We start from the raw sequence: 27,273 nt of genomic DNA, 5'->3' as shown, positions 1-27,273 counted from the left end.
TCTTAGTGACGTTACAGTTACATCGTACAAAGCGAAGAATCTTATCAGGAGCCGTACTCAAATCTGTCAGAATAGGATCGTAACTCCGATCGGATAATTTCCAGCCCCAATCGAGCGGATTTAGTTCAACGCTCATCAGTGTTTTCCATTCAATCACCTGCAGATAGATTCGAAGAAAATGATACTTTGCAGCATTTTTGTTTGGAGCGAGAGACTGTGGCTTGATTGTCGTTTTAGATGTTACTGCTGCCTTCATAAACTGATGGTAGCGCAAATCTTCCATCACCCAGTTTTCTTTCCCACCATAGCTAAAAAGATAAAAATTGTATATTAAAACTGAACACACTTCTTAAACTTTTATTGATGATTTGGTGGTAGGAACTTGACATTATCTTTATAATACTAATGTAATTTTTTAAGTTACCTAAACATTAACAATTTAAGTCCTTTTGTTCTACTTCCTCTGCAGTGGCTGTTTCGTTTTCGAATACTTTAGCAGTTTCTTGGAACACCTCCCTTGTCCCAAACTTCTTCAGGGTACTAGTTTTTCCTGACATAAAAGATTATAGATATAAGTAGCCTGGGCATAGCTTAACCAAAAAATTAGTAAAGAACGAAGGCAATTCCGAATATGTCCATCGTGTACAATTATATTAAAAAGAATACGATAAGGCTTATCTAAATACAATATTTCGTAAAGTAACATTTACATCATTCAAGCAAGTAAAACCAAGTTTATCATGAAAGTTCCTAGTTGCCAAAAACAAATTGTAAGTTACCTTGTCCAAACAATGCACACGTAGTATCGCAATCCGACCAAGCATGGATGAACAAAATATGACTTGTAATGACATCTCCAGTTGATTTGACCAAATCTTCAATTTTCCAGATTTCTTTGTCAACTTTGTTGCTAGCATCAGAAAGCATGTAGCGATGCATATCATTTTTCCAGTGAAACATCAACAACACTAGAATATCAGTGTCAGCCGCTACTACAACCACATCTTTGTTGTTATCTTCTGCATACTCCAATGCTGCTGAAACGATTTGAGTGTCCGCATCTGCCAAACTGTTTCGAACATCATGACCTTCTCTCCGCAGCTCGTCTGATAGGAAAGATATGAACTGTGATTTACTCTGCTCGTTCTTCAAAAGTACTTCTTGGTTGAATGTTGGGATCATTTCTAAGTTATCCAAACTTACAAAGGCACTCATTTTCTCTGTTCTTCGTTTGTGTTCATGATCTTTTACGTAGGGACCAAGGATGCCAGACCTTGGTTTTTCCACCTAGATCTGGGTTTTTTTGACCACATCTGGGTTTTAAGTTTTTTTATTTCAAATTTAGGTAAATCTAGGTTTTTTTGGTTTTTAACTTTGTACAGAGCTTGCACGGTATTAAGGCACTGGGATCTTCGATAAATGGTCCACACTGCAACACAAAAATGATAAGGTAGCCTACTGGTAATGTTTTTTTGCATCAGCTACTGCAGTCAGTGAGGTAGCCTACAGGATGCTAAAGAAATGATCCAACTTTATGAAAATGTGGATGACTAAAAATTGGAGTAGTACAACTATTTGTGTTACTGAACATTTACTTATTGTGAATTTGAGTTATTCTTTTCAACATTATGTTCAAATGAAAAAGGCTAAGCAGGGTTTATTGCTAAGTACCAAGTTATCGTAGTTGTACACCAAGCAGTAAGCAGGCATGATGATTCTCCTCAGCCGCAGTCTACAACTCACACAGCAAAAAGTTTAGTTCAAAAGTCAAAACTAACCTTATTGGTTTTGTCTAGTCAGTTTTAGAAATTTTGGTTAAACACGCACTGAACCTTGCTAGCTAGACGCTTTACCATAAAGGTAATTTTGAACCAAAATCTTTGCTGTGAGCCCATATAGGCCTACCAAGCTCTTGTTTTTGTATATAGTTATATTACATATATATTAACTACCATACCAACATAAGCATGTATATTGTATAATTAAATCAAATATAGTTATTAATTACTATATTTGATTTAATTTGCTCTGCTTTGCTTTTTTGCTTAGCATTGAGCACTTTTTTGTAGTATTGATAGTTTTCATTGTTTTTTTTTATTGTATAATTATATATATATAGGCTACGTGTTACTATTTGTAGCTTTCTGAGGCTTCTGTGTAATGATTTAAAAATGGTGCTGAAAGCGCACGCAGGTTTTTTTAACCGCTTTACTACATATTTTCTGGACCTGGGTTTTTTTTGCCTCATCTGGGTTTTTTTTAGCACACAATCTAAGTTTATTGGAAATTTGTCGCTGGCATCCTTGGTAGGGACCATTATCATATCCATCAAAAACTATACACGATCGTCCATATTTCTTGTTTACATAGGCTACTTTGTGTATTCATCCAAAATTGACCGATATGGACGATTTTTGAGCCACTTTACTTTATGCAGCAGAGCATCTCCATCCAGTATATGAAATCATTCATCCCATATGTAGGTGGAAGATGTGACATCTTTCTTTAAAGCCTGTCCCAGTTTTGCTTTGCTTCATTTTCGCATCATCGAATTCTGAAACAGCGAGGTAGGAACAGCTGTCAGCTCATACTAGAAATAGCTTTGTATATCCTCTTCCCTCTCAATCAACACAAGCAACCTGGAAAATAGGAGCAATGGGTCGACATGCACTTTCTCCTTGTCGATTCTTACACCAATCTCTAGTGCTTCTAGCGTCTTGATCTGATCTCTCTTCTTAATTTTTGCTTCTGAATACGAAAGACCGTCTAGTTGATGCTGGATTGCTTCACCAACACTTTCTGCATCATCACAATTGATTCCATCTCCTTCTGTTCCTGTAACTCCTGTTGCAATATTTCTTAGTACAGGCTCACTTTCATAGAAGGGGTTATGGCTTTCAATCCAAGATCGAATCTTCACTAAATCATCATTGTCTCGCTTCATACGGTTTGTTCCTAATTCTGAATGTTGATTGCTTGTTTTATGTGTGTTCCCAGTTAATGTAGTCATGGCGTCATGTATTGAAGCGCAAACATGCATCGTGTGTAGGCCTACCCAGGTCAGCATTACATTTTCTGGCATCCCTCTTCCACGGGTTAAGCCACCACGTGTCTTCAGTAAGCGCATCAACACTTGTTCAATCGACAGATCAGTCCAAATTCCGTTTCAAAATTGAGCGCTTCGTCGGACAACATGATATCCGTTGAGCGTGAACTGTTCATGCAAATCTGGGAATGTTGATGGGAGGTCATTCATCATTTGCAGATAAAGTCTGGCACTCTTTGCGTAGTTGATATGACCTGTTGCAGCAAATAAATTCAACATTTGTACAGTAGCAGCTAGATGAATTTGCCAGTTACCAGTCCTTTCGGCAGCAATGAATAATTTAACGGTGTTGATACAGCGGATATATTGTACCCAAAGCTTGGCTGTACGGGAAAGAGCACCAAGTCTACTCATCATCTGTTCCATAGCACTGTTTAACTTCTCCAATACTTCACAGTTGTTGATTTCATCAGGTGGGATCTCATCATTGATAAGATTGTGGTAAATGGCCTTCAGTTTTTTCAAATCGTCTTCCGATATGATCTCTTCTTGTAGGAGTCTGCCAATGATTGTTAATTGAAGAGCACTTTGTAAGAGAAAATGGCCTCTTGCTGCTCTTGCTATCGCCTTGCCTGAAATCATGCGTTGAACCGCATTTTCACCATAAACCACTTGCAAGCATTTTACAATACCGGATCCTTTCATTGTATTACCAATGCTTCCTAAGTAACTTATCAAAGTGTGGAACCCTCCAAGACGGCAAAGAGTCTTCAGGAACTTTTCTGTTATTATTTCTACTGCTTTCAACCCTTTCAACCCAAGGGGGGAGGTTTTGGGGTTACAACCCTCCCCTTTGGCACTCGTGTGACGTCACGATATTGAAAATGATGCTTTCAGTCTAAAAAAAATTGCCTAATTTTAAACAAAATTGCATTAAAAGAGCAAGTTTTGCCAATACCAAACATCTCAGCCAGGAAATAGCAACAAGAAAACATAGAGACTTAGCTTTATTTTCGAAAAATATCGAAAAAAACATGATCTTATCCTTTTGCTATGCCACCAGACACCACCATTTTACAGGAATATTTGTAACCACATTTTTGTTGAAAATGCTCTCAGAATGCACCAAATTCAAAGTAATTTTTCAAAATTTTCTGGGGGAGGCCCCCCAGACCCCCCGCCGCTGGGTCGTCATAGCCCCCCCTTTCAAAATTCCTGGCTACGCTACTGTTTCAACCATAACGGCTGGTCGAAGGTGATGCATGGTGTTCCCGTGTTGGCTTTCCTCGACTAGTCAATCACAAATGATAATGTTGAGTAAATACAGTTGTGATCATTTGGATTTAAATTGATAATAGGTAGAAGGGTAACGTCACACTTTCCTGGGTAGGTACCTTTGCGATACGTCTGCATAAATCCCGACCAGTTTGATTTGGTAACATCAGAAAAACTAAACGACAGTTCCCAAAGAAGGTCAATGTTCTTTTCTAGAGTTATACATAAGTGAAACTTAAGTTCTCTGATAGCACGGAATATTGAAGAGTAATTACGATATTCCAATTATTCTTGTGACGTCATCATGACGTCACATCCAAATTTTTTAACAAAATGTTCTCACAAAGCTACAGATTGCGATATTTGAAAAAACAAATCAGAAATCAGTATGGAAGTATTAGAAAAGATGATTATAGTTCATTTCCGTTAGGGGGCGCTAGACGCAAATTTCAAATGCCCCCCATTCCATTTGCTCAAAGCCGATTGAAGAGGATTTTGGATATGATGATCTACATAAAATTGCGCTTCTTTTGGTACTAAATTTGTTAAGTTACGAATTTTTTCCGGGTTGGCCCTTTTTTTGAGCTTAGATGACTACACTACACTGCAAAGGCTTTGTCAAGAAAAACAGCTTAGCCTACTGGTAACTTTTCAACTGTCTTTTCAAACAAGTATTCTTTGAATATGCTCTATGCAACATTTAGGCTACTAACTGTCTTCTGTAGCTGACTGTACCCGCTGCACTATAAAAGTTTCTGCAAATTTGAAAAGAACCGCATGTTTAGCGCGTTACAGACTACCGCCCTGGTAGTGTCTAAGAATAAGGCAATCGCTGTGAGCTTTCGCATCCCCTTCTTTAGACATCCCTGGATCATCCCCACCACTGCTGTGCTGGGGATGTTGCTGCTATAATTACAGCTAGGTATGAGCGGATGCTCTGGACTACTCGACTTCCGCTACAGTAGAATAAAAAATGTGCAAGTTGTTTGTAGGCCTACAATGAGTAGCTGAATAAATGTCATAAATATTACATTTTGATAGGGCTACCATAGCCTACGTCCTCTTTTTTCAAGAAAAATGAAATGTCCTCCGAGGACACTAAAAAATGCTCAAATGTCCTCTTTTTTGACAGTTTGGGTTTTCTTGGTTATATTTTCAACGGGATTATATTGCTTGATGACGTTTCAGCGACGGCTTGTAGGCTATTAGTTTTCTAAACATTTTGTATAGGCTACAAAATAATGTAACATGCTCATCTATAAATTGTACAAGAAACTGGGGCATTTTATGGAATATTGTTCAACGTTCATTGCCTGGTTCTTTGTAAGATATTAAACGACATTGTAAAGGCCATGCTCACACTTTCACAAAAAATTATTCTTTCACCTACATACAATTTATATTGATACAACGCTTGTAGACATTGTTGATTACCAACTCAGTTTGGTTCGTTTGTTACTTGAAACAAATCAAAACGAATGTCTAGGCTATAAGTGCAATGTGTATAACACCTAACCTCCAGCAAAAGAAATCGTGGCATGGATAGGCCTACAGCTTTGCAAGGAAAGGGACAAATTTTTAGTTCACGCCGTGTTTAGCATCTTAACGTTTATGTGCAGCCTACTGTTTTAGTCATATTTCTTGCAAGTAATTTAACAATTTCGTTGAAGCTTACCATTCCTTCTTGAAAAAAGTTAAGACTTTGCTACTTGGAGATCGTAGGCTACCTGATTTGTCACATTGTGCACAGTGCAGATTTTTGCGATCATTGCTGTGATTGAATAACTGTCTAAAAATTAGGTATTTTTTCACTTTTTGCTGACTCTTATAAAATCATTTGTTGTCTTAAGGAAGCACTAAAAATGAGAAAAAACAAGTTAAACGTTCAGTCAATCTGTTTTCTTGTTTGTTTTTTTGGTAACTTTTGCTGTGTAGGCTTATAGCCTACTATAGGAGAAGACGGGGCAAAGCAGGACATTTTTCGTAAAAACGTAATTTCAGCAACAGTAGCCTAATGGTTGGATTTAGTTAATTTATTTTTTAATCGAAAGCCTTAGTTGGTCGGCAAATTTGATTCGAAGATCAAGCGGAATCTTTCTACTGTTACAGTACAAATGAAAGAAGATTTTTTTTTAATGTCCAGCTTTGCCCCACCCGTGGGGCAAAGCGTGACATTTCAGTTTTGCATGATTTGGTGCTGTTCAGCCGCTTCTCTCAAAGATAACTTCTTGCTTTTTACCTCTTCTGTTGCATTCTTAATATTGGTAGGCTATTCGGTCATTTACCCATTTCAGTTTTTCTCTTTTAGCGACGAACCATTGTTAGAATTAAATTGTGTAGGTCTACCGGTACTTAGCCTACAATATAAATAAATGCTGATAAAGATTTTACAATCTTGAAGGCTAAAAGAGTCGTAAACAAAATTTCAATCAACAGAAGAACCACAGATACAATCTAAACTTCTTGAGTCTCATATTTCCCTAATGCACTGTCCCACTTTGCCCCTAATACAGCTGTCCCACTTTTGGTATTTTTATTTTAAAAATTGAATTGCTGAGAGAATTGGTACAAAATAGTAAAGTTTAAATTAGCACTACATAAATATAATGCCTACTTTAGACTGGCAATTAATCCATTCGGGTAGATGAAGCATCATGCCATCCAACGATAGTAAAATTGTTAGAATCCGAGCAGAAATGAGAAAGCTACAACATATTTGGTGGAGGCACTATTCACCGATCACAGCAAACGGGGGGAGGGGGGCGGCTTATGATGAACAATGATCGAATCGCCTTTAAGAATGCATTGGAAAAAAGCTTCGTCAAGCGGTTACGTTTGAATCTTTTTTACGTTTGAATCTAAGTCTTTTAATATGTGTTGGTTTGGTATTTTGGACTGGCAATTAACTTATGCGGGTAGATGAAGCATCGTGCTTTCCAACAATTATGAAATTTTTAAAATCTAAGCAGAAATGAGAAAGCTACAGTACATTTGGTGGAGGCACTATTCACCGCAAATATTGAAAAATCAATATCCATTCCGCTTTCACTTCTATTCCGTGTATTTGCACCCTTCCCCAAAGTAGTTGCGGTTTTTTGCATGACGTCACTGACCAAGGCGGTCAATTCTGTAGTAAGTAGCACCAGATCTAGTTAGTGGGCCTATTCAGTTTTCAGTTAGCCCATAGATACAGTATTTTACATAGCCTAACGTTTTTTCATGTTTTGTGCAAAAACGCCTTTTAGGAATGATTTTGAAATACCTACCCTGCCTATTAGGCTAATAATCCACTGCAGTATTCATTGCGTATTGTAAGAAACAAATTGGGTGCAAGTATAGAATCCGCCACCCTGTGACCCTAGTCAACATGACGTCACAAAACGGACGCAACTACTACATAAGGGGTGAAAAAAAGGATGCTGAAAAGCGGCGGAATGAAGGTGATAAAGCGGAATGGATATAGATTTTTTAACAATTTTACTGTGTTTTTACAATAAAAACATTAAACCAACGTCGAGTGTTGAATATAACTACCTAGAATGACATAAAATTTACCAAATTGCATCAATTCAGCTAAAAATTTACCCAATTAAACTTTAAAAATAAAAATATGAAACGTTTGCAACTAAATGTGTTGTAGCTATCTAAGTTCAGCTCGCATTTTAATTTTTACAATAAAAGTACCAATCTAACGCAACTGCAAAGAGTATGTCTTGCTTTATGCACCTGGAAAGTTTCAGGTTTATATCTTATCTACAAAACGGGCAATCGTCGTTCAAACGTAGCCGCTCGGCGACACTTTTTTCCAATGCATTGTAAAGGCGAATCGATCCTTATTCAGTATAAGCCACCCCCTGTTTGTTGTGATCGGTAAATAGTGCTTCCACTAAACTTGCTGTAGTTTTCTCGTTTCTGCTCGGATTTTAACAATTTTGCCATCGTTGGAAAGCACGATCATACATCTACACGAATCAATTAAACAGTAGCACAAAATAGGTACTAGCTTTATCTTGTAATAACTTAAACTTCACCAACTTGTAACGATTCTCAGCAATTTAATTTTTGCAATAAAATCATTAAATCTTTGCAAACTAAAAGAATATGTCTTGCTTTATGCACATGAAAACTTTCAGGTTTATATCCTATCCACAAAACTGGCAATCGTCGTTTAAACGTAGCCGCTCGGCAACACTTTTTCCAATGCATTGTAAAGGCAAATCGATCCTTATTCAGTATACGCCACCCCCTGTTTGCTGTGATCGGTAAATAGTGCTTTCACTAAACTTGCTGTAGTTTTCTTGTTTCTGCTCGGATTTGAACAATTTTACCATCGTTGGAAAGAACAATCATGCATCTACCCGAATCAATTGGCTAAAAATCCAAAACAAGTACTATCTTTATCTTGTAATAATTTAAACTTCACCAATTTGTACCGATTCTCAGCAATTTAATTTTTACAATAAAATCAATAATTCTTTACAAATTGAAAGAGTATGTCTTGCTTTATTCACCTAAAAAGTTTCAGGTTCATATCTTATCTACCAAATGAGCAATCGTCGTTCAAACTTAACCGCCCAGCGAAGCTTTTTTTCAATGCATTGTAAAGGCGAATCGATCCTTATTCAGTATACGCCACCCCCGCTGTTTGCTGTGATCGGTAAATAGTGCTTCCACTAAACTTGCTGTAGTTTTCTCGTTTCTGCTCGGATTTTAACAATTTTGCCATCGTTGGAAAGTAAAATTATATATATACCCGAATCAATTAAATGCAAGCACAAATTAAGCACCAGATTTATCTTGTGATAACTTAAACTTCACCAACTTGTAACGATTCTCAGCAATTTAATTTTCACAAGAAAATCATTAATCCTTTACAAATTGAAAGAGCATGTCTTGCTTTATGCACATGAAAAGTTTCAGGTTTATATCTCATCTACCAAACGAGCAATCGTCGTTAAAACTTAACCGCCCAGCGAAGCTTTTTTCAATGCATTGTAAAGGCGAATCGATCCTTATTCAGTATACGCCACCCCCTGTTTGTTGTGATCGGTAAATAGTGCTTCAACTAAACTTGCTGTAGTTTTCTTGTTTCTGCTAGGATTTGAACAATTTTACCACCGTTGGAAAGCACAATCATACATCTACCCGAATCAATTGGCTACAAATCCAAAACAAGTACTATGTTTATCTTGTAATAACTTGAACTTCACCAACTTGTACCGATTCTCAGCAATTTAATTTTTACAATAAAATCATTAATATTCTGCAAATGGAAAGAGTATGTCTTGCTTTATTCACCTGAAAAGTCTCAGGTTTATATCTCATCTACCAAACGAGCAATCGTCGTTCAAACTTAACCGCCCAGCAAAGCTTTTTTTCAATGCATTGTAAAGGCGAATCGATCCTTATTCAGTATACGCCACCCCCTGTTTGCAGTGATCGGTAAATAGTGCTTCTACTAAACTTGCTGTAGTTTTCTCGTTTCCGCTCGGATTTTAATAATTTTGCCATCGTTGGAAAGTACAATTATATATATACCCGAATCAATTAAATGCAAGCACAAATTAAGCACCAGATTTATCTTGTAATAACTTAAACTTCACCAAATTGTAACGATTCTCAGCAATTTAATTTTTACAAAAAAATCATTAATATTTTACAAATTGAAAGAGCATGTCTTGCTTTATGCACCTGAAAAGTTTCAGGTTTATATCTCATCTACCAAACGAGCAATCGTCGTTCAAACTTAACCGCCCAGCGAAGCTTTTTTTCAATGCATTGTAAAGGCGAATCGATCCTTATTCAGTATACGCCACCCCCTGTTTGCTGTGATCGGTAAATAGTGCTTCAACTAAACTTGCGGTAGTTTTCTCATTTCTGCTCGGATTTTAACAATTTTGCCATTGTTGGAAAGTACAATTATATATCTACCCGAATCAATTGGCTAAAAATCCAAAACAAGTACTATCTTTTTCTTGTGATAATTTAAACTTTACCAAATTGTACCGATTCTCAGCAATTTAATTTATACAACAAAATCATTAATCTTTTGTAAATTGAAAGAGTATGTCTTGCTTTATTCACCTGAAAAGTTTCAGATTTATATCTCATCTACCAAACGAGCAATCGTCGTTCAAACTTAACCGGCCAGCGAAGCTTTTTTTCAATGCATTGTAAAGGCGAATCAATCCTTATTCAGTATACGCCACCCCCTGTTTGCTGTGATCGGTAAATAGTGCTTCCACTAAACTTGCGGTAGTTTTCTCGTTTCCGCTCGGATTTTAACAATTTTGTCATCGTTGTAAAGGAAGATCATACATCTAAACGAATCAATTGGCTACAAATCCAGAACAAGTACTAACTTTATCTTGTAATAACTTAAACTTCACCAATTTGTACCGATTCTCAGCAATTTAATTTTTACAATAAAATCATTAATCTTTTGCAAATGGAAAGAGTATGTCTTGCTTTGTGCACCTGAAAAGTTTCAGATTTATATCTCATCTACCAAACGAGCAATCGTCGTTCAAACTTAACCGCCCAGCGAAGCTTTTTTTCAATGCATTGTAAAGGCGTATCAATCCTTATTCAGTATACGCCACCCCCTGTTTGCTGTGATCGGTAGATAGTGCTTCCACTAAACTTGCGGTAGTTTTCTCGTTTCCGCTCGGATTTTAACAATTTTGCCATCGTTGGAAAGGAAGATCATACATCTAAACGAATCAATTGGCTACGAATCCAGAACAAGTACTAACTTTATCTTGTAATAACTTAAACTTTTCTTTTTCTTTTTAAGGACATAATGCAATGTAGGCAGTGCCGGTCTTAGGGTATTTCGGGCCCTGTGGGGAATATGCTTTGCGGGCCCTAATGACAATGATCCAATTCAGTAGCGTAGCTAGGTATTTGAAAGGGGAGGGGGTTTTAACGGCGTGTTCGCCGAAGGCGACACCCAGCGTCTGGACTGGAATGCCTCAGAAATTTTTGAAAAATTACTTTGAATTTAGTGCATTCTGAGAGCATGTTCAACAAAAATTTGGGTATGAATATTACTGTAAAATGGTGCTTGCCTCACCCTCACCCTCAGCACTTGCCTCACCCTAAAGCCGCAACTATGACTTCAAGGAATGGGCTACCGGTACTTGCTTGTGAATCGAATTGAATTTTTTTCCATTGGAAATGACAAAAATTACTGCATTTTTTTGAGTAGCCTAAATTGCGGGGCCCCCTAATTTTCGGGCACTGTGCGATCGCACGATTTGCACACCTCAAAGATCGGCACTGAATGTAGGCTACCGTTACAATGAAATTAGGTTGAGGAAAAAGTTTTGTCTCAAAACGATTTTAACAATATAGCCTAGCTTCAAAAACTTATGATGAGAAGGTTTTTCAAGTTTTAAAATTCGAAATATTATATATAATTACAAGCTACAAGGGTATCCAGTGGATCTAGATATCCCTGCATAATATTTAAAATACATTTCATTTTTATTAATGAAATAATTTTTTTATTTTAAAAACAGGGCACGGCCGCCAACACATGCTTATTAAATTACGTGTTAACGACCGCATGCGGCCGTACGGCCGCAGGTTGAACACCGTTGGTGTAGATGTATGCTCTTGCTTTCCAACGATGGCAAAATTGTTAAAATCCGAGCAAAAACAAGAAAACTACAGCAAGTTTAGTGGAAGCACTATTTACCGATCACTGCAAACAGGGGGTGGCGTATACTGAATAAGGATCGATTCGCCTTTACAATGCATTGAAAAAAAGCTTCGCTGGGCGGTTAAGTTTGAACGACGATTGCTCGCTTGGTAGATGAGATATCAACCTGAAACTTTTCAGGTGAATAAAGCAAGACATACTCTTTCAATTTGCAAAAGATTAATGATTTTATTGTAAAAATTAAATTGCTGAGAATTGGTACAATTTGGTGAAGTTTAAGTTATTACAAGATAAAAATAGTACTTGTTCTGGATTCGTAGCCAATTGATTCGTGTAGATGTATAATCGTGCTTTCCAACGATGGCAAAATTGTTAAAATCCTAGCAGAAACGAGAAAACTACAGCAAGTTTAGTGGAAGCACTATTTACCGATCACTGCAAACAAAGGGTGGCGTATACTGAATAAGGATCGATTCGCCTTTACAATGCATTGAAAAAAAGCTTCGCTGGGCGGTTAAGTTTGAACGACGATTGCTCGCTTGGTAGATGAGATATAAACCTGAAACTTTTCAGGTGAATAAAGCAAGACATAGCCTACTCTTTCCATTTGCAAAATATTAATGATTTTATTGAAAAAATTAAATTGCTGAGAGTTGGTGCAAGTTGGTGAAGTTTAAGTTATCACAAGATAAAGATAGTACTTACTTTATGCTTGCATTTAATTGATTCGTGTAGATATATAATTGTACTTTCCAACGGTGGTAAAATTGTTAAATTCCGAGCAGAACCGAGAAAACTACAGCAAGTTTAGTGGAAGGACTATTTACCGATCACTGCAAACAGCGGGGGTGGCGTATACTGAATAAGGATTGATTCGCCTTTACAATGCATTGAAAAAAAGCTTTGCTGGGCGGTTAAGTTTGGACGACGATTGCTCGTTTGGTAGATAAGATATAAACCTGAAACTTTTCAGGTGAATAAAGCAAGACATACTCTTTCAATTTGCAAAGATTTAATGATTTTATTGTAAAAATTAATTTGCTGAGAATCGGTACAATTTGGTGAAGTTTAAGTTATTACAAGATAAAGCTAGTACCTATTTTGTGCTACTGTTTAATTGATTCGTGTAGATGTATGATCGTGCTTTCCAACGATGGCAAAATTGTTAAAATCCGAGCAGAAACGAGAAAACTACAGCAAGTTTAGTGGAAGCACTATTTACCGATCACAACAAACAGGGGGTGGCTTATACTGAATAAGGATCGATTCGCCTTTACAATGCATTGGAAAAAAGTGTCGCCGAGCGGCTACGTTTGAACGACGATTGCCCGTTTTGTAGATAAGATATAAACCTGAAACTTTCCAGGTGCATAAAGCAAGACATACTCTTTGCAGTTGCGTTAGATTGGTACTTTTATTGTAAAAATTAAAATGCGAGCTGAACTTAGATAGCTACAACACATTTAGTTGCAAACGTTTCATATTTTTATTTTTAAAGTTTAATTGGGTAAATTTTTAGCTGAATTGATGCAATTTGGTACATTTTATGTCATTCTAGGTAGTTATATTCAACACTCGACGTTGGTTTAATGTTTTTATTGTAAAAACACAGTAAAATTGTTAAAAAATCTATATCTTTTCCGCTTTATCACCTTCATTCCGCCGCTTTTCAGCATCCTTTTTTTCACCCCTTATGTAGTAGTTGCGTCCGTTTTGTGACGTCATGTTGACTAGGGTGGCGGATTCTATACTTGCACCACAAATTGTAAGGGGGATATAACTTCATCAACTAAACCGTTTAGCCTTTTATTATGGCACGATCATGTCGGTAAGTACCAGACATATTTTTGAGATGGTTTGGCTTGGCGTTCTCAAACTTTTTTTGATCTATGTACGCTATGGTGTTATTTCAATTTTTCTGCGTGTATGGCATACGATACCCCTTAAAAATAATGTAGCATGCAGTCAGTGTAGGCTAGCCTACGCAATTGAAAAAGATGGAAATATTAATTTTGATGTTGTTTTGTTCTGACTTCACAATTATGCATTATCTACTGTAGGCCTACATGGTATCTTTAAATACCCATTGTTGGGTTTTTTAGGCATTGTGGAATATCTTCAGGGGTTGTCAGGTATCTTCGAGCATTGTTGAGCATTTTGAGGTGTTGTCATGTCAGGCAATGACAGCTTATAGAATGTTTTTGTTTTTTCAGGTTAAAGCGTTCAATTGACTATGCAAACTTGGATAATTTTAATGAAAGTGATGGTAAGTGTGGCATCGTCATTTATAAACAATAAATTTTTTAAAAGTTATATAAAAAACGTTATTGTGCTGGTTGCACCCAACATCGGATTTCTGTAACCTTCAGTCCTGTGATTTTACATTGTAATTGTTGTCTGATTTTCATCAATTTAAAATATCCTATCACCAAAAACAAAATTTCTTACCGTGACTCAAAAATGAACTAGATGTTTAACCTTTCTCCCAACTCTTCTTCTTTATTTATGTCAGCCTTTTTTGCCACCCCAAGAATCAAGAAGCTCTGCCTTTTACCACCCTTGAGCAGTGGCGGCGACTCGGTCTAGATGTTTGGGCAGGTGTCCAGCAGCCACTGAGTTGATTTGTCATCCAGTTCACCCAAACCACCACACCATTTGGCACATGGTAGGATGTTGCAGAATGCAGATGGTGTGGTCTGCAGTTTGTTCCTTCTTACCGCACTCACAGATCGCAGATGAAGCCATCCTTCATTTGTGCATGTCGGAACAGAATAGTCCGATGCCAGTGCACAGACGGTTTAGCCACACCCAGGCCATACTTGGCAAAAGCATTCCACTTGGATGGGGGCCATTGTCTTGAGGAGTTCTTCTTCCATTCTGAGCTCCAATGCTCCATTGGTGGTTTGCCCAGGTAGCTGCACATGAATTGATTTTGAGAGTTGTGTGTCCATACAAATGGGTGTCTCGATTTCAGTCGCCTGGGTTGCTTGGGTACAGAGTCATAGAGACTTGAGTAGAACAAGGGGTTGAAGTTCATTGCATGGCGAGAAAGAGACAGGATGACTTCTTTGTGACTAAGCTCAGCTGGTTGGATGCCTGCAAGGACAGGGAGGTCGCAGGCATTCAGTCGTGACTCACGATATGCAAGTCATCTTTTCTGACAGTGTCAATTTGATGGCAGTGGACACTGGACAGGGACACTGTGACTCCAGCCAGGTGTACAATATTCTGCTGGAGTGTGAACTATCGCAATGGAGGCAATGCGCAGGGTGTCACTCCGGCTCCTCAGTCTGAGCCAACCAGACGCCTTAGCAAGTCTGTGCGTGTTGAGATCTTTTTGCGTAGTGACTCCAAATGTTGACAGTAAGTGAGCGACCTGTCCAAGGCTACTCTCAGATATTTAGGGTTTGGGCAGAAAGACAGGATTTTTCTATCAGTGTTGTTCTTAAGCTCATGCTTTGCTTGCCGGTTGTGGAAACCTGTCATCACTGTTTTGGTTTTGCTGAACTTCAATCTCCATATTTGGGAGTATGCCAAAATTGTCAACATGTCCTGCTTTAAAGTCCCTTCTTAATGTTTCCCAATGATTCAACATGACGTGTTGAATGGCCCAATTATCAACATAGGTGTACTTTGCGGATACTGTGTTTGGCAAGTCGTGGGTGTAGATGTTAAACAGAAAAGCAGCCAGGACAGATCCCTGAAGGACACCATTTTTAAGGCATCGTAACCTGCTTGGTTTACCACTTCTGGTGGTAAGCGAAAAGCTTCTGTTCTAAACGATTCAGTAGATGTCCAGTGTCCACGTCGAAAACCAGTTTGCTCCCGTGGCAAGAGTGGGTATGCAATTGGTTTAAATCGAGTGTAGATAAGACATTCGAAGATTTTGAAAGGGATGAGAAGAGATATTAGTTGATAGGCTAGCTCTTCGGATTCTCTTGTGGCTTATGAGGCTTAGGGATTGCAACTAGCTTGGCTCGTCTCCAGATTTTTGGGATTTTAAGTTTGCAAAATCGTATTTAGAAGACAGGACTTCATGCTTGTGCAAGCATGGAGTACAAGTTCATGCAAATGTTGTCTGGGCCAGGGTCTTATGGGTCTTAATTGAGTGGAGGACAGACAAGAACTCATTAGGTGTGAATTCACCAGAGATGCTTTCCTTGTCTGGTGTTGGAATTTTTCAGAGATCAGACGTTTCCCTTTTTAGAAGTTTGGAGAATTTGCAGTTGCCTAAAACTAATTAATTGAGTGAAATAGCGTTATGGTTATGACGTCATCACCTTTCTCGCCCCCCCAAGGTTTTTTGAAAAGTTGGTGCCTATGAAAGTGGCATTACTTAATTTTTGTGTACAGAAATATCCACTGTGTTTTCAATTTATCCTTGGAAATTCACTTCACAATCACATTCTTAAGTCCTAATTTGAAGTTTGTTTTAAGTACTTTGTGGTACTTTGGTTCATTTTTCAGAAATTGGACAAACATGATGCTCTGGGGTTTTTTTTGGTTTTTTTAAGTGGGTTTTTAAAAAAAAAAACACCCGGGTTTTTTGAAAAAAAAACACCCGGGTTTTTTGAAAAAAAAACACCCGGGTTTTTTTGGGTTGGGTAAAATACCAACAACCGTGCGGCTAGTTCCCTATTCAGCTACAGTTTTGAATTGTATTTTATTCCACAATATTGTTTCTTTTGCATTCCAGCAAAGAAAAACAATTTGAAATGAAATTTAACGCAAAATGTTTGAACTATCATATTAAATTGAAATGTTTGCTCACATAAAATCGACATGTATCTTACGTCACCACCGTCTGTATGCAAACTTAGAATATATTAGACTCCTCAACTATTACAAAATTCCAAATCCAACGACGCCTCCTGTTTATTTAGAGAATGTTGTATTTTATTCCACAATATTGTTTCTTTTATAGTTGAAATTATCAAAGCTTTAGATGAGTGGGGTTTAGACCTAACCACTGAGATCTTAAATCATATTTATGACACCGGAGACATCCCTAGTGATATGGTACGTTCCATATTTATAACTTTACCAAAGAAAACCGGAACAACAGAATGCTCACTGCACAGAACAATTAGCCTTGTGAATCATCTAACAAAGATCTTACTTCGAATCATGATGATGAGATTGAGACCAAAACTAAAATTCCAGGTCATGTAACGCCGAAACCCAGGTTTATTCTAAACTGCCACTTTGGTTTTAATTTCATCTTTTATGTCAAACGCTATTTGGCAACTGTCTTTTTTTCGTTGACACGTTTTCGCTGAGACTTTATCTCATTAACCTCTATTGTTAATCATGAAAAATGTTGTTTTGATGTAAAACACTTATTTTGAACAACCCAGACAATAAAATTCATCATTTTTACATTGATTCAATGTCTGCAGACATTGAATCATTGTAAAAATGAAGGATTTTGCCGTCTGGGAAGGCACTCAAAGGTAAACACTGGATAAAATGCTAGAAGGCAAAAGAAACAATATTGTGGAATAAAATACAAAATTCTCTAAATAAACAGAAGAATCGGACATACATCTCTCTGTTATCTTTTTTAATGTAAAACTTCAAACTGTGCTGTTGAAATTTCCGATTTTAGTTTTGGTCTCAATCTCATTATCATGATTCGGAGTAAGATCTTTGTTAGATGATTCACAAGGCTAATTGTTCTGTGGAGTGAGTATTCTGTCTCGCCTGTGGACTGTGGAGTGGGTATTCTGTCCTCTATTGTATTCTGTCTTGCCGTATTGAAGACTTTTTTATGATGAAGTTGTCTATTTCATATCCAAAGGCTCTTTGCTGTTTCAGCAAGGACATATCCTAATTATAGCAGAGCGATCACTCACTTTTGTGCGATCTAAAGTAGCAGCCATTGTCGGGGTTACAAGAGACATTCGTGCTCTCTTTTGTTTACGTGAGGACAGATGATCCGATTTCAGTGAATTAGGAGTAAAAGTTGTATCATTTTCAGGTTCAGTTTCACCCGCTCGTCTCTGATATTCTCTAAATGTTTGATATTTGATTCTTCTTTGCGCTTACTTGATCTTTCTTCTTTACGGGCCAAAGCTGGGTTTTTTTTTTGCTGAGACTTTTCGGTCATTTGTCCGATATGACTTGAAAAAATTCGGTTTTTATTTATTTCGGTCATTTTTTCTGATAAAAATATTTCCTTTGAAGTAGCTGATACAAACGAAAATTTGCACTTCCTGACTAGCTACAACATTAAGTTTCGCTGAGAAACGTTGTCGTGTTTTATCTGAGAAAAGTTAGAACAGACAAACGTTACTTTCAGTCTTCGAAATTAACATATTTTTATTTTTGCAAAAACATTGTCAAGGCCAAACGGCAAAAGTTGAAATTGCCTCGGCAATTGCATGTGAACGTTTATTACGAAAAAATTGTACCAAAACATGTAAAGCGAAAAGCAAAATATATACTAGAGTAGTCTATCACGACCGCACTGTTTGATTTGTTGTGATGTAATAGTACCAAAAACTAGCGATAAAGCGAGCAACGCGGTACGCACGCTGTTAAGTAATAAACTTTATATAACTGACGGGGGGGAAAGTAAGTTAATTTTGGGTTGATTCAATGTTCGAGGCAACACAAATCGATTTAATTTTCCCGGCGGGTTATGTTGCGTAACAACAGTACACAATAAGAAATTTACGTTTGTTTTACATTAATTCGACATCTAGTGGCGTTGAATTATCATAAAATAACGTTAATTGCTCAACCAGGTACCAATAACAAATTAATAGCTCCCTGCGAAAAGATTGCCTCGATTTACGTTTACACTAACATAATTTCGGCACAATTGAGATACTGCGAGCAACACAAAGTCGCGAGGCGCGATAAGGAGTAGATGCTTAGACTAATTTGACGTCTACCATCGTTGAATCAATGCAAATAGGATGATATTTTTGGGTCTGCTACTATTCGGTGAGTCCGATTCGGTGAGTCCGATTCGGTGAGTCTGATTCGGTGAGTTACTAACTGCTAACCCCTAACCCAAACCCCTAACCCTAAAACGGCAATGATAGTTAGGCTATGGTACCCGATAATTTAAAAAAAAAGTTGAAAAAATCCCCCGTTAAGGGATCGGACTCACCGAATCGGACTAACCGAATCGGACTCACCGAATCGGACTCACCGAAACGGGCCATTCCGGATATTTTTATGAAAGATTCAATTCTCTCAGCTGGGCACGTGTCTAAGCGCCGGCGAAGTAGGAAGTAACCCAAATAAAACATCCAGCAATAGTAAGAGTCTGGTGTAGTCCAAGAAAATATTTTTTTTTTGTAATCTTTTGGTCCTTACAAGCGCTCCTGTGGCCTCAGCATTTTTATTGCCAACGCTAATGCGCCATTCACGCATCTGCATCGGCAATCACCTCGGCAAGTGCCGATTGCCCACGCTAATTTCGAAGACTGACTTCTGTATTTGCGTTATCACATATACTAAGACATTGGATCAACGTTTAAACACTAAGTCTACGTCTAGTATTTCCGATTGACAAGAAATCGTACAGTGGCGCAAGAAGCTTCTTTGCAATCACTGAAATCGATTTGAGCGCGTACGTATTTTTTTGGACATTTTGACCAAATTGACTATATTTTTTTCGGACATTTTGCTAAAAAATCGGTCAATGACCGATAAATGACCGAAAAAAAACCCAGGGCCAAAGTCATATCTTTTCCAGCCATGGTAGGCTACCTCTTCGCCTTTTCTCTCTTTGAGCAATTAAAAACTCACGGTCTTCTTGAAATTGCATTAGTTCTAAGGCATTTGGATGTGCTATATCAAACAATCTGTCCAAGTCTTAAGAAAGTTTAGTTTCCTTGTTTTTTGCAGTATTTTGACGTTTTGCTTTGTTTTGTTTTTTTATTTTTCTTCAGTTTCTGCCAGTTGTTCACAAGTTTTTCAATAGTATCATAACTATCAAATTTTTTTTCAATTTGCAGGGAATTTTCTCTCTTTTCCAGAAATCTAATACCATGTCAGATAGTGCAGAGGAACTCTCTCTAACCTTCTTTTTTCCACACAATGCAAGCAGAAATAAACTTGCAGAACTTTTCTTTTTGATGGCAGCTTCGCCCCAGTGAGATAAAGTTTGTAGTTGCCTACGAGCCATATCTCATCTTGATGACGACCAACTGTCTTTGAAGTCATAAATTTGAAGAATTCAATACAATGTTAATGCTTAAAGTACACCTTTTTCTGCAGAAATAATAAAATTTATGTCACATTAATTTGCATTTGAGCCTATTGCTGTTAGCTTGTGCAGTTAAAATAACTTCAAAAAAATCGCCAAATTCCTTGAATTTTCCACGTTTTCCAAAGTCCGCCAGCAAGCTCATATCATTACCCAGTGATCCCTAAATAGGTTTAAATAGTGTTTAAGACCTTTCATCTGTCATATAAAGTTGTGTTTGAGCATTTATTATCCATTAGTGGCATTAAAACATTTTCTAAAAAATCATGAAAATTGCCAAATTTCTTGAATTTTCCAGATTTTTAATGTGCGGTAGCACGTTCTAAATTTTTTCCGATTCGGATGAAATTTTTTGTATGTGTTTTTTCGTCATATGTAACAATAATCAGGGGTAGCCCATTCTATTTAAAAAAAAAAAAAATTTAATGACCACCCTACCGAATAGGGAACTAGCCGAATCGGACTAGCCAAATTGGACTAGCCGATACGGGCCATTCCGACTTGGGATGGGAGATACACGCTTAGGGGCAGTGATAAGCAAGGTCAGTGTTGGGAAGTTGGAACTTCTCCACCATACGTCTGTTAGAAAGAGAGCTGTCTGTGTCTACGATTGCAAAGGCCAGATTTGGCTTTGTACCTGTTCCTCAGCATTTGGACCAGAAGCTGGATGGATCTTTTGGGTTGTAAAAAGGGCGAGGTTGTTGTTCTCAGCCCAAGCAGCCAGGCATTCTCTGTCTTTGTAAATACATGGTCTGTACCCCAGTGAGGGGAATGCGGGTATAGATGATGGGTTCAGGCGTGAGGATGGTGGTTTGTATACATTGATGATGCTATAATTTTCAATCTTCATGCAAACCCATTTTATTTCCTCATTGGCGGATTAGTTTGCAAACGCCCAGTTCAAGCTTTCATGGACAAACATGGCAAGGCCATTCTTCCTGCTTCGAGTAGACCCAGCTATAGTGAGTAATGTGGGCTTACTAGGTTGTCTGCAGAGGATGACAATAGCTCGATTCTTATTATGTGATGTCCTCTGTGTTCAGCTGTAAGATGGTGGGACAACAGCACTTGTCGACAGTGGAACGGCCAGTAGTTCCCCTAATATATATCTTCTGAACATTCCAGGTTCTGTTTTGACAGTGTTTGTTTCACATTTTCATGCTACTTACAAGGGGATCATGTGAAGATAACTGTTCTTCCCCCAACTCTGATGAAGCTTTTCGAACCAGAGTGATACCAACTACATTTGTTTGCCAAACAATAAACGCACATTGATACTTCCTTACTGTTCACTCTTTTTTGTATTTTTTGTTTGTTTTAGAATTCATGTAACAATTGCTTGTAGGCCTACGTACTTGTAGTGTTAGTTTTTCTGTGTAAAAACGGTAATGGCCTGCTCGTCCGATTTCGTGACACCATTTCAGTGATACAATAAAAAGGGGAGAAAATCAAAAGGGTAGTTGGCAAAAATGCAACCCCTCTTGTCTCTTCAACTTGTTGCCATAAATGGAATATTTGGTGTATTTTATACATTCATCTTAAAGGCCTTTCTCCGTAAATGCGTGGCCCAAATATGACATTAAGAAAATTTTGTGAGGTTCTCCAGAATTGAATATCTCTGAAATGGAGTCAGTCAGTCAGTAAAAGTCCCACTTTGTGCATATACGGTTATAGCCTACACGGGTCTGCTACTATTCGGCTAGTCCGATTGGGCTAATCCGATTCGGCTAGTCCGATTTGGCTATTACCCTATTCAGCTACAGCCCGATTCGGCTAGTCCGATTTGGCTAGTCCGATTGGGCTAGTTCCCTATTTGGCTACAGTCTTTATCAGTTAGTTTCCTATTGGGCAATTTTTTGAAAATCCAACCACTCTACGTTGGACTAAAGTTCAAAGTAACTATCAAGTTGCCTTGCAAAGCGGAAGATCAAACATCGCAAAACCGGTCATAAAGTTGATTTTGCCCAAAAATTAGGTCGTTGAAATCAATGCTTAATTACTCGTAACTTTCACGTAATATAGGCCCAATTTTTTTTTGTAGTCAGAGTGTAAAAATGGAGGACGGAGGTTTGATATTATCGAATTGAATGGCCGGTTAATACTTACCGCCGGTCAGGCCTCGAAATTCGTTTTTGTTGACGGCGGACAAACGTGTCCGGTCTGAGCAGCTATCTCGGCGGACAAATTATATCTCACGGCGGACACACCAGTTTTAGCCGTCGATCGTCATGCTTAATCACTAACTTTATCTTGATAATAATTCTTCGCCATTTCAGAACTCTAACTACGGTTTTAAAAGGCTTTTTAAAAAATCAGTAATAGCTGGTCAATACGTCACATAACTGATTAACTTCCACCGAATGAGGTCGGAATGGCCCGTTTCGGTGAGTCCGATTCGGAGAGTTCCCTATTCGGAGACAGTCTTTTTCGGAGAGTTCCCTATTCGAAGATTTTTTGCAATTTGAGATGAAACATTTAACAACCAATTGAGGCTTTTATTCACTGAAATATAGAAATACAAAACAATAAGAACTAAAGACAAACTGATAGCAATAGGTAACGTAGTAGGCATACAACACAAACTTCTACTGTAACATATAGTTTCAAACATAAGACTGCGACGCTCTGGCAAAGCAGTTGAAAGGAGAGGTTGCTTGTGGTGCCATAGGCATCGCGCTTCTTAATCAAGCAGCAGATGGCATAACTACCAAACACAAATTGCAGACGTTGTCAAGACGTAAATACCACATTCTTCCCTCCATCTTCGGAACACCATCTTGGAATAATACAATAGCAAATTGACAAAACGATATACGGTAATAACAAACAGATACATTTCATACATGATAAATAAATGCATTACCGGTACCTACAGGCACCTCAAACATCGTATATATTGTGACCATATCTTTCAGGTGGTCTAGTAACTCTAGAAGAACGTCTCGGGTGTGTAGAAATGGTTAAGGGAGATTTAGTCATTTCATGATTAGATTCCGAAGAAGTATGAGCATCTGCATCAATATCTGGTGTAAGATTTTGCTGTGTACCTGCGGTTTCTGGTGAAGGGTTTTGTTGTGTACATGGAGGTTCTGATGTAATATTTTGTTGTGTGAGTGAAGTTTGAGAGGTAGATTCAGAAGGAGTAGAAATCATGTTATTGTTTGATCCTTTTCTAGGTGTTGGGGCAAGATCGTTGGTTGAGACGGAAGATTCCCGACCATTGGGAAAACGCACATGGGCGAAACTTGGGTTTGCGTCCAATAGCTCGATCTCTTCCACAAGCGGATCGCTTTTATTTCGGACAAAACGTCGGAGTAGGACTGGTCCTGGCTGGATAAGCCAGCTAGGAAGAGATTGACCGAACATACTTCGATGACTGAACCCCAGAAATCATTCGTGCGGAGTGGTGTTGGTTGCAGTACATAAGAGAGATCGTACTGCGTGCAGAGCTTCGGGTAGAACTGCCTCCCAGCAGCTCTCAGGCTGTTCATACGTTCTTAACAAGAGTTTGACAGTTCTCCAAACAGTTTGGTTAATTCTTTCACATTGAGAGTTGCCGGTAGGGTGATAAGTAGGGTGTAACGCTCCGACCAACTTACTTGTTGGCTAGTTATTGTGGTTTGCGAAATGACCTAACTTGATCAATGGAAAAAAAAATTTGGAAAAAAAATATTGTTTAAGCAGGCCACGCTCCCCGTTTTTGTTGCGAAATCCCCATTACCCCACAATTTGCTATATCTCGTATTCTGGTGGAGATAGAGAGCTGCTTTTGCCACCAAAAGATGCAGAATACCAAAGTTTCTATCCGACTTATGAACATGCTACAGCCCTAAAACCTTTACTTCTTTCTATAATTGAGAAAAACTGTTTTGAGAGTAAAATCTGTCATTTTTGAAGCAAAATGCTTGTATTTCAGATCTTGGCTTGCACGATTGTCATTCAGTCATTAAAAACATAACCTTTATAAATCAAACTTGTAAGCTGTATAAGAACAGTGATGTTTTATTCAATAATGAGGCAGGAAACAATCAACACAAAACTATACAATACATGCTAGACCAGTGGTTCTCAACCGGGGGTCCGCGAAAGTTTTCGAGTTTTCAGCATGATTGATAAATTACGAAATTTAAAAATTGTTTGTGCTTTGTTTATGTATCATATTAGCTTACAGTGATTCTCAAACTGTAAGTTGCAACCCACTGGTGCGTCGTTTAAAATTGCAAAGAACATTGCACAAAGGTTTGATTTTTTAACTAAAAAATATCATATAAATGACTTAAACCTTTTAATAAAGCAATGTTGGCTATGTTCAACTTAATTCTTTTGAGACAGCAGATTGTTGATCAATGATTAACTTGGAAATGCAACTCACATATTTTGCAATGACTGTGATTATAACGAATTAATATTGATTACAAATGAAAAAAGAGAGAAATTCTTTGTAACGGTCACAAGTATTCTATTAACTTTTAATAAAATTTATAGAAAAACATCCTCAGCATATAGATTACTGATGTTTGATCCTGTGTGCCAACAAATTATAGCTCATAAGTCATAACATAATTTCATCAATCGTCAAGTGCGTTGCGAATTCAGCAAATTCTTCTCAGTGTGTTCCTTCGAAACTTATATAACATATGATTCCATAAGGAGACGCGATATACCAAAATTTCAAATAGAAATTGTTAGGGGTCTGCGACTGCTTCGAAGGCACCAAAAGGGGTCCCACCAAGACAAAAAGGTTGAGAACCACTGTGCTGGACAAAGTACATTGTCCTGTTAATTTCTCATTGCGAATAGTATGCATTGTTAATGTAACTCTTTGTCTTTATGTCAACATCACTTGTGTCACGAATTTTTTGCTATTAATTGTTTCCTTCACGTGGCCTATCAATCGATCACAAGAAGTATTGTTGTTTCGAAACACTTCCTAATCATCCTTACTCCCTGGTGTCAGATATAGTGAAAATGCAGAAGTTGCATCCATAAATGCCGCCAGCGGACGGTTTGACCACAACAGAGCTTTGGTGTCTGCTTTATTTGCTGTTGAAATCCTAGATACATCAATGTTGGCATGCAGTGCACCCAACACAGCTGTCTTTGGGTTCAGCCATTTCTCACTGTGGTCAATGAAGCATTTCTTCGCTGGCTCAGAAGCATTACATGCTTTCATGAAGCTTCTCATTTTTAAGACAACTGATGAACCTTGTACGGCACTGGGATGCAAGTCTTTTGTCTGTTAATTTACAAACATTAGAACTCACAAGGTGTGATGATGTTGAAGCAATTTCCTCTTCACTGCCACTCATACACTCAAATTCACTGGATGATGACTTTGGCATTTCCTCTTCAAAAGATGTCTCTAATTCATCACTGTTACCAGTAAGATCAAAATCATCACTAGCGTGTTTATGGCAAGTTCTGAGAGTTCTGTTTTGTATTTGCTTCAAATGTATTTGCTTCAGACAGCCACATCAACACCACCAATCACCATGTTACGTTCTGAGCGCTGATCTAAAAGAAGTCTTAGCTCTTTTGGATGAACTCTTGAAGACATTGGACAAGAGCAAATAACCTTTGTTCTCCAATGGTCTGTGCACTGTGCAGGGGCGAAATGGCCTGTTTCGGCTAGTCCGATTCGGCTAGTCTAGTATATACATTTAAGTAATGCTGAAAGAGTTTCTATCACAGACATATTGCTGAGTATATTTTGATGTGATATTTAACACCAGCAGTTTTAAAACCTGAGGTAATTACTTAACCAGCTTAAAAAGCATTATTTTGGTGACCTGGGGAAAATTCATTATTCGACTTCTTACATCTTTGTAATCAATTTTGAGATAAACATCATAAAATTTTGTATACCAGTGCACAGTGCTGTATATTGGTGAAGGAAACTTGTAAAATTATACTGATTCAATTCTGTGAAAAAGTTTGAGAACAACAATACTGTCTTCTGTTCAATGACTGTACTAGTTACACAGTTGTGAGTTTGAATAAAGGCTATCTGTAATGGCTGAATGACATTCATCTAAGCCATGACCTGAAATACAAGCATTTGGTTACGAAAGATGCAAATTTTACTGTCAAAAACAGTTTTTCTCAATTATAGAAAAAACTAAAGGGTTTAGGGCTATGGTACATTCATAAGTTGGATATAAACTTTTGTATTCTGCATCTTTTGGTGGCAAAATTAGCTCTCTACCTCCATCGTGGGATGAAATATAGCAAATAGTGGGGTTGTTGGGGTTTCGCCACAAAAATGGGGAGCGTGGCCTGCTTAAATGATTTTTTTTTTCAAAAATTTTTTCCCCCTTGATCAAGTTAGGTAATTTTGCAAACCACAATAACTAGCCAGTAGCAATTTGTAAAAAAAGTGTGTAAAGTGTTACACCCTAGAAGGTGTACTCTGACTACTCGCAATTCCTCTGTCTGAAAGATATTGCTTGAGATCTTGAGACATTAATGAAGAGCCTCGGTCGCTGTGGATATACAATGGATGACCAAATAAAGAAAAGAGTTGACCAAGGCATCGAATAACAGTGGGCGAAGTCATGTCTTTACATGCAAATGCGAAAGGATAGCGACTATATTCATCAACAACAATCAACATATACTTATTCCTGCCATCGAGGGGTCCTTTAAAGTCAATGCTAAGTCTTTCCCATGGTCTCATCGATTTAATCAACAATTCGGCTGGTTTACGATAAAATCTAGGTTTTAATTCAGCGCAGACTTTACAGTGCAAACAAACATATTTGACATCTTCCATAGAAAAAGGCAGATTTTTAGTGCGAATGAAATGGGACAAACGTGTAATGCCAGGATGCCCAAGTTTTTCATGGATTTTGGTAAGATCGGGCGAGTTAGAAGATAGTGTACATGCTCTGGATAACGCATCTGGAACTAGATTGCTCTTATCGGGTCGATGCAAGATGTCGTAATCAAAATTTCCCAATTCGGCACGCCAGAGCTGGATTTTATTGTTTTTAATTTTACCTAGTCGTTTGGGGTCAAACATGAAGGAAACGGCCCTTTGATCTGTCAGAAGTGTAAACTTGC

General features: G+C 37.9%; 1 protein-coding gene and 1 pseudogene across 3 annotated transcripts in view; one reads left to right on the top strand and one right to left on the bottom strand.

The window, feature by feature from the left end:
- Nucleotides 1–13,727: 13,727 nt before the first annotated feature.
- The window catches only part of LOC145772781 (uncharacterized), a 57,126-nt gene continuing 43,580 nt past the window's right edge, over nt 13,728–27,273 (top strand). For all 3 annotated transcript variants that reach the window (XM_082584657.1, XM_082584658.1, XM_082584656.1), the window contains exons 1-2: nt 13,728–13,815; nt 14,201–14,253. In XM_082584657.1, the coding sequence (XP_082440783.1) occupies nt 13,799–13,815; nt 14,201–14,253 (70 nt within the window). In that variant the 5' untranslated portion in view covers nt 13,728–13,798. The remainder of the gene's footprint in view (nt 13,816–14,200; nt 14,254–27,273) is intronic.
- LOC145771704 (uncharacterized) lies at nt 14,710–26,887 on the bottom strand (annotated as a pseudogene).

This window comes from Aplidium turbinatum, chromosome 6 (assembly GCF_918807975.1).
Source record: "Aplidium turbinatum chromosome 6, kaAplTurb1.1, whole genome shotgun sequence".
NCBI lineage: Eukaryota > Metazoa > Chordata > Ascidiacea > Aplousobranchia > Polyclinidae > Aplidium > Aplidium turbinatum.
The sequence above is the reverse complement of the archived record's forward strand: the minus strand, read 5'-3'. Positions and strand labels throughout refer to the sequence as shown.